The sequence below is a fragment of the Diceros bicornis genome, chromosome 38 (genome assembly GCF_020826845.1).
Source record: "Diceros bicornis minor isolate mBicDic1 chromosome 38, mDicBic1.mat.cur, whole genome shotgun sequence".
Lineage (NCBI taxonomy): Eukaryota > Metazoa > Chordata > Mammalia > Perissodactyla > Rhinocerotidae > Diceros > Diceros bicornis.
In genome coordinates this window covers 4,082,507-4,096,335 of record NC_080777.1, presented here as the reverse complement: position 1 = coordinate 4,096,335, position 13,829 = coordinate 4,082,507, and the positions used below count along the sequence as shown (strand labels likewise).

The 13,829-nt window shown below is 36.2% G+C and overlaps 1 protein-coding gene across 3 annotated transcripts in view; it reads right to left on the bottom strand.

The window, feature by feature from the left end:
- Positions 1-13,829, bottom strand: part of RGS7 (regulator of G protein signaling 7) — a 514,737-nt gene that overhangs the window by 163,213 nt on the left and 337,695 nt on the right. For all 3 annotated transcript variants that reach the window (XM_058533555.1, XM_058533554.1, XM_058533556.1), the window contains one exon: positions 5,809-5,859. In XM_058533555.1, coding sequence (XP_058389538.1) covers positions 5,809-5,859 — 51 coding nt within the window. The remainder of the gene's footprint in view (positions 1-5,808; positions 5,860-13,829) is intronic.

Below are 13,829 nucleotides of genomic sequence, written 5' to 3'. Positions count from 1 at the left end.
TTTGCTTTAAGCAAATTTTGGGGTGGTTTGTTACACAGCAAAAGCTAATTGATACAATAGAACACTATTTCAAGCAATGAGAAAAACATGCAAAAGTTATCATATTCAAGAGCGGAGAGTATCTGTTCCTTGTTTCCCAAATAGAGACCTGGGGACCTAGAAGGATCACACTGCAAGGACTGGGTGGTGTACCCAGGCAGAAAGGGCCTTGGACCGTCTCAAAGAACCCCACACTTCAGAATGGTAGGAAAGCAGCACAACTATTCTCATGCAACCGAGAGTAAAATAGAAAAACACTATAGGGTCTTAGGAAGCACAGCACACTTTCCTAGTTTGAGGCAGAATCACTTGCTATGCCCCCAACCCGAGCCTGGTCGAAGCAAAGGTTGTCAACAGACAGGAAGAGGCTTTGTCAATGGGAACAAGAAGCAACACATAAGCAACTGAGTGGACCACCAACTGAAGACATTGGTGGTGAACGTGTTTCCCAATGGATGTCAATGTGGATGGATGTTCACCAAGGGCTAAATTCTTCCTCTCACCCCCTGCCCCTATCCAACAAATGAGGTTCACCAATTTTTCTCTCTATGAAATTGAAGTACTATTTTTTTTTAATCTATCAGCTAGGCTCTAACTCTAAGACTAATGCAATTGATTCTGTGTTTTGCATTTGCATGTTTACATATATATATATATTATATATTCTTAGTGATATAGTTGAAAGATACTAATAAAACTATTAAATTCTGGCACCATGGCAACATAAGCAAAGTTTATAACTATCAACTGAAAAAAACAACAAATAATCACACAACTAGAAACCTGCATCAGCTTTAAAAATTAGGGAAAGTGCCAAAGTGCGTGCTCCCAAAGTCTAATAATATACTATATATTGAACCCTCTTAAGAAAGCAACACAATACTGTGTAGAGAAGACCTTGGAGGTCTTCTTAAAACCCCCAAATCTGCAGGGGGAAGGTCAAAACATAGGATAGAAGGGAGCACACCATTTTGCATCCTGTTCACTGAAGTATATTAACAGCACCCAAAAGCAGGTGAAGTGGGGGCTATATGAACAGTAAGACTACAGGTGTGGACAGCTTCTCTCTACCACAGTGAGAGCAAACCCCACAGAAGTCTGGCGTGGCCACAGCTCGCAGGCAGCTGGGCAATTGACAAAGCAGAGTTTGGGTGAAAATGTGGCCCAGTGAAATGGGTTCATCACCTCAGACGGTACGGTACCATGATGAAGTCCTGAGGCTGGGATTGCTCACAGTTCCAGCTCATTCTCCACTATACTCTGTCTGGAAACTAACCTATTAATGCCAATTAATATTACCAGCACTGTGGCTTCAGCTGCAAAAAAGAGAAATTATGGCACTGAGTTATCTAAGGACAATCCATCCACCCTGTCAATAGCGAAACATCAGTCCTATGTAGGATCCTTTATGTCTGAGAGAATACATGGGAAAACAATTCACAAAACAAACCCGCTAACACTTCTAAGACATAAAATGACATGGTGTAAACTTATGACAATATCTTCTATGTGCAATTAAAATATTAAAAGTGAATGACATTGATGTAATAAAAGATGAAAGATGACTTATAAGACAATGGGGTATAATTAGAAAGGAACTTGCTAAAGGGCAGGTAGAAATAAATAGAGAACTGGAGAAGATAAGGAAAATGATGAAAATTAAAAATGTAATAATAGATTTAGTCTTTGTTAGCAGCAATAAAAAAGTTGAATTGCCAGTGAAGAAAATCAGAATGAATGCTATAATGTACAAACTTAATAAGTTTACCTAGATGAAGAAGGAAGGGAAAAAACTAAGAAAAGAATAAAAAAGAAGAAAATGATAACTGGGGTGTAGAATGGAATAAAACATACTTCTAAATATTATTTTAAAAGAATAAGCCGAACAAGTAAATAAGATAACAACAAAAATGAATACAAAAATAACTATAATTGTTAACATTTTCTGAGCAATTATTATGTAACAGATGCAATAATAACAGCTTTATATATATTAATTTTTTAATTTTCAGGAAAGAACCAAGTGGTAGGCACAATTATTATACCCGTTTTAGAAATGAAGAAAATGAGGCTTAAATAATAGAATAGGAAGAAATTTTTTTTCAACTTAAGAAAACCTGAATCAACAGATTTAAATGATTCAGCAGATAATACTAATACACCAAAAAAAATGAAAAGTATAAACACCTAGCAATTGTGTACTTACATTTTGAATTTAAAGAGAGGAAAGACACTATAGGAATAAAATATATATATATGAAAAATCTCATATATATATGAAAAATTAGTTTTCTTCGGATTTTACTACTATATTGAATGCATGAGAGCAATGAATCAATATTTACAATGTTTTAAAGAGGAAAGTTTATCTCATCTACTCAATATCTAGCCAAGTTGTCAACCTACACACAGGCAACAAAAGTTACTGTCAGATACGTGAGGGCTCAGGAATTGAACGACGACATAACGATCCTGAAAAACTGCTAGATGAAATATTCTAGCTTTATAATAAATTAGTTAAAATACTAACAAAATTAAAATTTAGTAGAGTAGTGATATGTAAAATTAGCATATATAAATCAATAATTTTCATATGCACAAACAATAACCAGTTAGTACATAGAAGAGAAAACCCACATATAATAGTAACAAGAAATAAAATAACTAAGAATATGCTTAAAAAGAAACATGCAGAGCCTATATGAGGAAACTTCAAGGCACCCCTGGAAGACCACAAAGCAAACGTGAACAAATGGAAAGACACAGCATGTTCTTGGATAGAAGACTCAACTTTGTAACTGGTCTGGGAAAGAGAGGAAGGAGCAGGTTTGAGAGCAGGTAAAGAAATCAAGGCTCTGCTTTGGTCATGTTGAGTTTGGCCCTTCAGGACAGAGGTCACATAGGCATCAGAGAGACCAGTGTGGAGCACCATGGAGAGGTCAGCACGAGAGCTATGAACTTGGGAGTCTGGGCATGTCACTTAGCAATAGTGTGAATATGGAGAAAGGAAGGGTACCTAGGACAGAAACCTGGACATTCCAACATTTACAGATTAGCTGGGGAGTGGAGAGCCATCAGAGAAGACTGAGGCCAAACTGCGTGGTCAGTGAAAAAGGAGAAAAGCCACGAGTGTGATACCCTGGAAGCCAAAGACAACCAAGTCATTCAGGAAGGGAACTTTCATCCTGTGTTCCCAGTGCCTGGCCCAGAGTCAGAATTCAGAAAATATGTGTTAAATGAATGAAAGTATGAATAAGTCAGTGAAGAAATAAATTTTTCCTAGAAAAATATAAATTGTGGTAATGGACTCAAGAGGTAGAAGAAAACAAAAATTTTAGACTAATCTTGTGTGTGTACTATGTGGATATGTAAATGTATATATGTGTATGTAAGGGTAACTAAAAATAATCCTAAATTCTAATTAAAGGTCAAATCCAGCTTTATTTTAAAAGAATAATACAATATGACCAAGTGTCTAATAGAATCAAAATCTCTAGTAAAATATTCAGGCGAATGTGCACTGAATTGCTATAATAGAAACGGGAAGGTATTAAGTGTTCATTAATAAAATATTGAACACCAAGTGTACAAATAATATGGACTCATTGGTCTTGGATAAGACCCTAAAGATCATGCAACCCTCTCCCCCTGTCTCCAAATGGGCCATCAGAACCTGCTCCCATACCTAGGCATTAGTCTCTTCTTCGAACTTGCCACAAAATCCCCTTTCAACAAATTATTGACATCTACAACTTCAAATGATTTCTCAGAGGTCTTCATACAACCACTTGATCACCAGACAGAAGACAAGATAGAAGCTTGGTATGGGTTTCTCTCTTATTTGTAAATATCTCCCGAGAATGTCTAGGGTTAAAATTAGACCTGGCATTATAATGACTACTTAGTCTTTCCTTATGAGCAGTTCTAAAACGGTATAATCAACTTCATACGTGCAGCCATCAAAGTCACTTTCATGATGTCAGCTATGTTCTTGGCCATAATTAGGTAGAATCACGCTGCCAGATTTATTCATTTCTGTATGTAAAATCTGTCATATCTTCATAATAAACGTCAATGCTTCTTACTCTTCTTAAAATCTAGCACAGAGCCTTTCACTCTGTAGAGGGTGAGTTAGTTCATTCAAAAAATACAAACCAACCAAGCAAAAACTAATTTTTCAGCCTGTCATAAATATGACTAAAGAACATGTATGTTCCTTCCCGGATATGATTGGTTTTATCTTTTCATATACCTTCTAATGAAGCTTTATAACTTCCTTACACTGTTGAGCAAGCAAATAAAATCAGTTTTTCCTACACATTATATCTAAAATGATACCTCATGTGTAAATTATAAACAATGATTCTTTCTTACTAGCTTATCATATCTGTTCATTTTGCCTGGTTCTCAGACCATTTGAAGTACACTTTCAGTCAACTTACAAAAGAAAAATACTCTTTTGAATTCACTTCACTCTTTGAGCAGTAACATTCTTTGCAAATCAGTAGTTCCCTGGTCATCAATGACTGTGCCAACATGTTTTTAGCACTGAGGTCTTTTGTCTGGTGCTATAGTTTATAAAGTCAGGCACGCCACTGAGGTGAAGCTGAAATGTAAACTTGATAAGACTGTGGCTTCCTTTCCCAAGAATTATCTCCTCTTTTCACTTAGTAATAATAAGATGCTGGCAATGGCTACTTCATCTTTACTTACTGTTGTAATTCCATTTAACCTGCTAGGATAAGTATTTTAAGAGCTCATGTACCAACCGAGCAGGGGATGTTCATAGTCATTTATGTACAAAATTAGAGCTACATTTTCTGATGGCATGGAATTATAAAGTTAGCTCAAAATGAGGAAACACAAAAACTTTGCATCTCCATGTGCTTGTATGTCTAAACCATTCTAAGGTGGTAATCACCAGACACAAGGGCAAAAGCCATGCCAAATTCTTCTGTCATCAAAGGGGTGGTGTGTTGTATAGTTAGTGTATTGCCATCTTTCTCTACCGTGTCATTCTCAGTCACCATAATCCCAATTTTTTATGTTACTTTTTATCTCAGCATATTCTCTAAACAATACACATTTTAGTTTCATTTCAATGATGTGACTTGTTTGCCAGATGTGAAGGAACTTACATGATATAATTTTTTAAGTCATCAAATGCTTTACAAATGTAGGAACATGTTCTAAGCAATGCAAAATGTGCACTGGTAGAAGCTCTTCCCAAACTCTGGAAATTACTTTAGTGCTGTAGAATAGACATAATGTCCACCACAGTGAATGAGTCCATGACTTAAATAAGAGTATCAACGAAAATCATGTAGGGATGATAGAAAATTGGAATTATGAATAACATTGTTTTCAAACCTCATGCAAAAATGGAGGTAGGGAAAATTATAAGTTAATGAGATTTGCTTTTATGTATTTTATGAAGAGAAATTTCATTACTGCATAATAGCTTACTACAAATTATATGTACACTTATTTATGGACACATATACAGCTCATCCCTTCTAACAACTGCTAGTTACCTGTATCAAATGTTACCAAACAGGACGTTAAATATGCAAAAAATTGTAAAAGTACACTAAATAAATTTATTTAAATATATGTTGACTACCATACAATTTGTATAAATGCTAAAAGCATAGCTAACTGTAATCATAATTTTTCAGGTTTGCTCACTCGTCACATTAGACCTGAAAAAATATATTTCTTAAAACCACAAAGAAAATAATTCTATCAATGGGAAAATGATTTATTTACCTGGATCTTCTATAGTTAAGTTCTTTATTAACCATTGAACAATGTCTGACCCTAGAAAAAGAAAAAAGAAAAACACAAATATATGTGAACATTTGTTTATTTTTATTAACTTGAAGAACTCAACTTTTGACATTCATATTAGTAGGAATGTTTCTAATTGTTACGGTAACAGGTTAAAGATCAGCCACACACGGAGAACTGAAAACAGAGGGGGAATACATACTTTTTCTTCAATGAGCCCAGGTACAAACTAGTAAATTATTAAAAATGAAATATTCAAACATAAAGATTTAATATACTAGTAGCGGATAAAGTGATTCATTCATCTGTTCATTGAATAAATGTTTATTGAGTGCCCACTGTGTTTCAAGACTGATTCTTAGCATGGCACAACCAATACTTTATGATGGTCCCTGTCTCATTTCTGGTTGTCCCCATCGCATCCTTATATCTACTGTCAAGCCAAGCTAAATTTATTGTCAGTTTTTGAACACTCCTGTGTGTTTCAAGCCTCTGTGTCTTTATAGTACTATTCTCTTTGACCGAAATGTCTTTCCACTATTTTCAAGACACCCAAGATTCATTTACACAGTAGAACTTCCCTTGACCCCAACCTTCACCCACTGAGTTTATAACACCTTCCATGGAACCTCACTGGAATCTGTGTAGTCTTATATTGTAGTGTTCATCACACAATGTCACAGCTGTTTACTTGGTTATCCCACTAGAGCAAGTACTTTGACCCAGGGTATCATATTCATCTTTGCATATATGGAGCATAACAGGAGTTTAATAATATGCGATGAATAAAAAACATGAGTGAATATATGGTTTCACTTCATACAGAAGAAATGAGAGAGAATCTGCAAAAAAATGTAATTGAATTAGATTTTGATATATGAAAAAGACAGAAACTTAATTGCTGAAGGGGCCTATATCAAAGTTAAAAAGTGGAGAAAAGTCAATAAAAACTATTGCATACTTTCTATATACTAGGTGGTGAGAATAATAGGAACTTGAAACTAATAGGAGTATTCACAATGCATTCAGTAGGTCTTGAATTCCAGGCTAAAGAATCTGGATTTTTTTTCTATAAGTCAGGCAGTGAAAGAGATATGCAATATTTTTTGAGCAGAAGAATGGCATTATCAAAGCAGGTTTAGGGAATTTGACTGGCAATGTATATGAAGTGCCCTAGACACGTCAGAAAGAAAGCAAGGCAGCCAACATTTCTATTGGTTGTGATCTAGGATTGAAAGGATAAAACCCTGAATTAGTTTAGTGTCCAAGTGAATTAAAGCAAAATCAGAGACTTGTTTCGGGACTTTGTGACTATTTAGGTATGGGGATGGCCAGCGGGAGAATTACAAGAGAACTCAAGGTTTCCAGGAGCATTGTGAACAAATAGAATGATGAAAATATGAGCAGAAATGGGAGATTCAGGAAGAGGAGTTGATGTACCTGTTTTCAGCATAATTCATTTCTACATAAGATAGCAAAAAATATGTGTGAAAATAGTTATGTATACATAGTAAGCTGCACCAGGGCTGCACGAATGAAATTTTGTGTGAACTGAGATTCCATTAGGCTACCCACGTGTGATCTGGCAAATGAGTTCCATTAACAAAGGCTAGATAACAGCTGCTTCAAGCAAAATAGTTCAAAACTAATTTCAAAATAAACTTGATTATCAAACTTGACAATAATGTCCTAAAAGTTATGAAAACACTCACACCCAATATCGATTTCAATATGCATGCATTTTTAAAATAACTTCAAGTGTTGAATCTAACTTGCATTCTTTTATAACTGTTCCTTTCACAGCTGGCATTGATTTAAATGTATGTGAGAAGATGGATTCACCTAAATCCTAAAGGAAGATCTGAGAGAAGGAAGGAAGGAAAGCTCTCATAAGAGCACAGGCATTTCAGAGTGTTGTGTTCAGCCTTATAGCCTAAGCTATCTAGAGGCATGGTCTTCCCTTTAGAAAAGAAAAAGCAAACTCAGTTTTTCAAATATGTATATAGTGATACTTGACCAACGTAGAATACCAGGCACCCAAATCTTATGCACTGCCTCTGAACACCTTGCTCATTTTTCACATTTGAGCATCTATTTGGGGAACATATATGAGCAGCCACTGAAAATTTTCCATTCTTTTGAAGAGCGTCAAATATTGGTTCCAGGACTGTAATTTTTTCTTAGTGTGAAAAATGATTTAAAAATGCTTTTAGAGAATGTTTAAGAAATATTTTCTTCTCTCTCTCTCTGTCTCCCTTTTTTTTCTGAGCAGAAAGAAATACAAAGAAGCCTAATTTGAAATTACGTTTAATTCAGGAGACAGGAAACTTTCTCTCCTAGCTTAATTTTGGGTATTTCTGTCAGTCATATTTTCAGTTCAGCTTCAAAAGAGTCACTTGACCACTTGTCAATATCACTTAGCAGATGCTATACTGGTTTTATTGTTGTCTGATCACCCTAATACATTTATGGTTTTAAGTTGGAACATTATGAATTATTATTTTATTGTTAAATGCACACCCAAAGTTGCCATATTCACCTATTCTGCATCTACGACACCAAGACCTTAACTCCCAGTTGAGAGAGATAGAGAGAGAGAAAGAGAGAAGAAAATTCCAGCATCTTAATGGAACCAGAAGGTTGAAAGAGAAATCATAGTCACGTTGAGAAGTGGTGATTCAAATTTAAAAGGGAGCATTACAGCCAGGAGGGGTGTAGGAAGGAATGCCATCTTTCTAACAATTTTTCAGCCTTATGTTTAACGAATAAATGAGCAGATCTGCTAAAATTTTCATGTACAAATGTATGTGTCCAGAATATTTTGAAGTTCCATTTATTTTTATTCTGAGGAACTCCGAGTAACATGTAGGATATTTTATTTTGTTTTTTTGTTTTCTTTTTAAAAAAAATTTTGGCAAGAGAGCTATTGATTAGCTACAATGTGAAACTAGTTATGAGATGCAACAGTATCTTACACCCTAAGAGATAAAAGAAACACCTCTGTGATTACAGCCTCTGGAAAGCTTAGACCCATACTAAGCTTTCCAGGGCCCATCGTCTAACATACAAGAGTATTGTTTCTTACTCCATGACTTTGCTAATGCTATGCCATCTCCATTGCTTTTTCCTTCGGCTAATCCCAAGTGCCTCCACAAAGCTCAGTTCACACATTAGCCACGCCAGGAAGCCTACTCTGCTGATCCCCACCTCACCTTACTAGGGAAAGTGTTTCTCCCGTATGTCCTATTAATATCCTCATCCTTCATTACACTTGTCAATGGTTTTATCATCCTCTCTTAATTTTCGTCTGTCTTCCCCTTTGCATCATGAGTTCCTTGAAGGCAGGGGTGTGTGTTATTCATCTTTGGATCCCAAATACCCAGACCAGGCCTGACATGTAAAAGGTGATCAGCAAATGTTAAAAAAATGGATGAACAAACAGCAAGATTCGCCTCTCCATATCCTAATCCAAGGAAGTTGACAAAAGGATGGCATCCGTCATACAAAGACTATTTGACTGGCATATGATTTTCAGCTATCTTCACAGTGATAATTCTCCATTTTAAAAGTTACCACTCCATCCATAATTAAAGCAAAGAAATCAAAGACATTGAGACGTCAACATTACTTCCTCCCTGTCTTGACATGAGTACAGCCATGTTTGGCCGTTCCATGGACCCAGCCACCAGCACACAAAGAAATACAAAGCTGCTTCCTGTGTGGTGGGAACTGCCCTTTTCCCAGAGACTGGCCCTTCTCCCACAGAGATAGTTGCAATTTGTAAGATTACAAGACTCTTTGGGCGACGTAGCTTGGGATGGACTGGCCATCTGTCGATTTTGTGAAACTTTTACAAATATAATACATGAGGATATCGCAAGCTACCAAAATGTTACAATTTTTATTTGTATCCTTTACCAAAATAATCTCTTTTTGTAATTTCTGCTAAAGCCAGTAATGAAAACTTGAGCTCTTAATCACAGTGGAAGGGGCCCAAATATTCCTGAGGCAAAGACATTGACCTTTACAATATTTCTCTTTCGGGAAAGTGAACAGGCTTTTTGCATTGCCTAAGTCCCGTTGCTCAATCCTCAGAACCACACAGACACAGTGCTGGCAAGATGAATATATTATATTTAATGACTACCATAAATAATCCACGTTTTTGATGGGATAACTGTTCTCAAGATCTCTTGCTCAATATAAGACATTCCATATATCTGGAAAATAGTTTTGCAACATTATTCTTAGTTCCTTGAAATAGGCACAATAAATGTTTATCATCATCATGGTATATAATGAACATTGACTGAGTTTCAATGGAAGTCTGGCTGTGGACCTGCAGTTTTAGGAACAAGAATGAAAGAATGTGTAGTGAAGCAGATTCACTCATCTGTGATTCCCCTGAGGAAAGAAAAAATGTCTTACTCATCACATTTTCCCCATTCTCTTTGCAGCGCTTTAACACAGATCACCAGTAAACGTTCACTGAAGGCATGGCTTGATGTTTATAGACATACACTTTATGCACAAAGGACTCAAAATGCTTAAAAATCAGCTCTAACAGTGATTCCCATCCAGCATTTTATGACACCTCAGTGTATGTTTAATTGTCATAATTCTAAAAATTCGTCATGCAAAAACAAGTTTTAACAGTTTAATTTTAAAAACTGCAAAATTTCTTTAAGGCTTAAAAAAGGAGATTTTTTAAAAGCTAGCATATTATCCTTCTGTAAAGCTGAAAGAATGAACCCAATTTCTCCTTCATCTTTCAAATAACTATTTGCTAATATCTAAGAAAAACATTTTTTTCTGATGATTACTTGTGTTCCGGCTTCCAATACATCCTGTCTAGTCTTAAATGCAACTGCACAACCATTGTCAGGTCTGAGGATTCAATGATTCATCCAAAGTTCAAATGCTATAATACAGTCTTTGTAACACTTTGTAACTGAGACACCCCATGGTCCCCCATGGTGTGCGTTCTCCCTCCCTACAATGAGCAATAAACTTGACTTAACCATAGCTGCGCTCCTGTTCTTTGGCTGAAGGGCATCGACACTTTCATTTTTTATTTATTTATTTTTTTTTGCTGAGGAAGACTGGCCCTGGGCTAACAACCATGCCCATCTTCCTCCACTTTATATGGGAGGCTGCCACAGCATGGCTTCACAAGCGGTGTGTCGGTGCGTGCCCAGGATCCGAACCGGTGAACCCATGGCCACCACAGCGGAGCGTGTGAACTTAACCACTTGCGCCACTGGGCCGGCCCCAGCACTTTCATTTTTTTTTGAGATATAATTGACATATTATATTAGTTTCAGGTGTACAACATGATGATTTGATATTTGTATATATTGCAAAATGATCACTACACTAAGTCTAACATCTGTCACCATACATAGTTACAAAATTTTTTTCTTGTGATGAGAACCTTTAAAATTTACTCTCTTGGCAACTTTGAAATATACAATACAGAATTATTAACTATAGTTGCCTGCTGTAAATTACATCTCCAGGACTTATTTGTTTTATAACTGGAAATTTGTACCTTTTGACCCCCTTCACTCATTTTGCCCACCCCGACCTCTTGCTCTGGCAATTGCCAATCTGTTCTCTGTATCTATGAATTCGTTTTTGTTTTTTATATTCCACATATAAGTGAGATCACACAGTATTTGTTGTTCTCTGTTTGACTTATTTCCCTTAGTGTAATGCCCTAAAGGTCCATCCATGTTGTTGCAAATGGCAAGATTTCATTCTCTTTTAAGGCTGAATAATATTCTATTGTATATACATATATACCACATCTCTATTCATTCATCCATCTGTGGACACTTAGGTTGTTCCATGTCTTGGCTATTGTAAATAATGCTGCAATGAACATGGGGATGCAGATATCTTTTTGAGTTAGTGTTTTCATTTCCTTTAGATAAATATCCAGATGTGAAATTGCTAGATCATGTGGATTATATGTTTAATTTTTTGAGGAAACTCCGTTGACGCGTTCAAATAAGAAATGAAGAATATCTAAGATTAATACAACAATAACAAAAAAAAAATTGAATTCTTCAGGGGCCGGCCTGGTGGCATAGTGGTTAAATTCATGCTCTCTGCTTCAGTGGCCCGGGGTTCGCAGGTTCGGATCCCGGGCGTGGACCTATGCACCACCTATCAAGCCGTGCTGTGGCGGCGTCCCACATATAAAGTAGAGGAAGATGGGCATGGATGTTAGCTCAGGGACAATCTTTCTCACCAAAAAAAAAAAAAAAAAAAAAAAAAAAAATTGAATTCTTTCACTAGGGCACTTTTGATTATAAAGAACAATCTTTGAGGGAAGTATAAAAAAATAAAAAAATAAATAACAGAATTTGCTGAAAGGTACCTTGAACCAAAGGGAAGGGATGCATTTGCGGATCAAAGACAAATGGAAGCAGGACTCTGATGATGTCAGAAACTTCTCTCCTGCTCTCATGTTGGTTCCTTTCTGGACTTATTTCTCTCTAAAATACAGCCTTTGCTGTTTCCCATCCACAAAGTGGGTCATCATGGCATAGCTTCTGGGTTTACATCTCCTCCACTGAAGGCAGCAGGCAGTTTGAGGCTGAAATCTCGTAGTATAATTCCTAATTCCTGATGGAGGGTCTCAGCTTGGGGAAGGTACCCATTCCTCTATCAACCAACTGTGGCAAGAAAGGTGGGATCCGAGTGCAAAAACACGGCCATGCTGGTGGGAGGCAAGATGGAAGCCGTTTCCAAAAAGAATGGGTGCTTGGCAGACAAAACAATAGGTGTAAATTACACCTTCTTTCCAGTTCTTCTGCTTTTATATTTCCATCAGGAAAAGAAGCAGAAAAGAGACGGGAGGTGGATCTCAAAAGCATGTCAAATTTTGAATGAAATGAATGTGTTATTCTGCTCTGTTATGAATATAAATGTGTTTTGTTCTATGAAATTATTATATTCCTGAAAAGTAGAGTGTAAATATACATATTTTTTTGCGTGTGAATAAAGCCACACTTTATGTGCAGTGAAAGAATCAAAAGAATCTCATGGTGTGTATGCGATTGTAAGTTTTGATAAGAGTATGTGTCTTTTCTAGTAAAGAACTTATTTTCTAAAATGAATAACATACAGTTGAATATTGCTATGTATGGATTTTTATATATCAGCTATATTTAGAGAAAATGACTCAGTTTTCATAGAATTAAAATTAACTCCTAATCACACTTTGAAACTGGATCAAACTTATAATATAAAAGCACATCTTCTAATCTTCCATAGCCAATAATGCCCCTGAAATCCAGAGACCAATGGGAAAGTAATAATCAAACAGAGAATATTCCTTTTGGTAAATCTGAGACACATTTTAAGCCTTGTCTACAACACTTTAAAAATGGAGAAAAGAGGATATTTAAATGCATTTGTAGTTATGATAGCAAAAAACCAAATCATCGGGCTGATTACATTTTCTTTCCAGGTTCTCACTCTTCAGAGTTTTATGGCCTCATCCTCAAAGCAGAATCACAGAAAATGTTGGCCTTTATAAATATAACTTGAATCTGCAAATCAAAGGAATGAAAGCCCAAATATTCACAGCAACTACTACTAGTGTGCTCTGAAGAATTATTTTTCTACCCTCTGGCAAAGCACAGTGAAAACAAGTTAGAGTTATGGGGTAGAGCTCCCTGGTTGTTTGAGCAGATATTTAATCAAGATCAGGGGAATTTATCTGGATTTTTAAACTTTGTTGTGTAAGTTCCATAAACCATAAAAAGATTTCTTCAGACACGAAGCAAGGATTTTGTGCTTCAAAGCCTAAGAAGCTTTAAAGATGGGCAGCAAAAACAGCAAAGCAACAAAGATGACAATAATGAGGGGATAAAAGGATGTTGAGATGACTCGAAGGATTGGTTCCCACCCTCTCCCAGAGCTCAAGATCGTTACTGATCAACCAGAGCAGCTTTTTCCAAATCGTGTTCTGAGAAACATCACTTGTG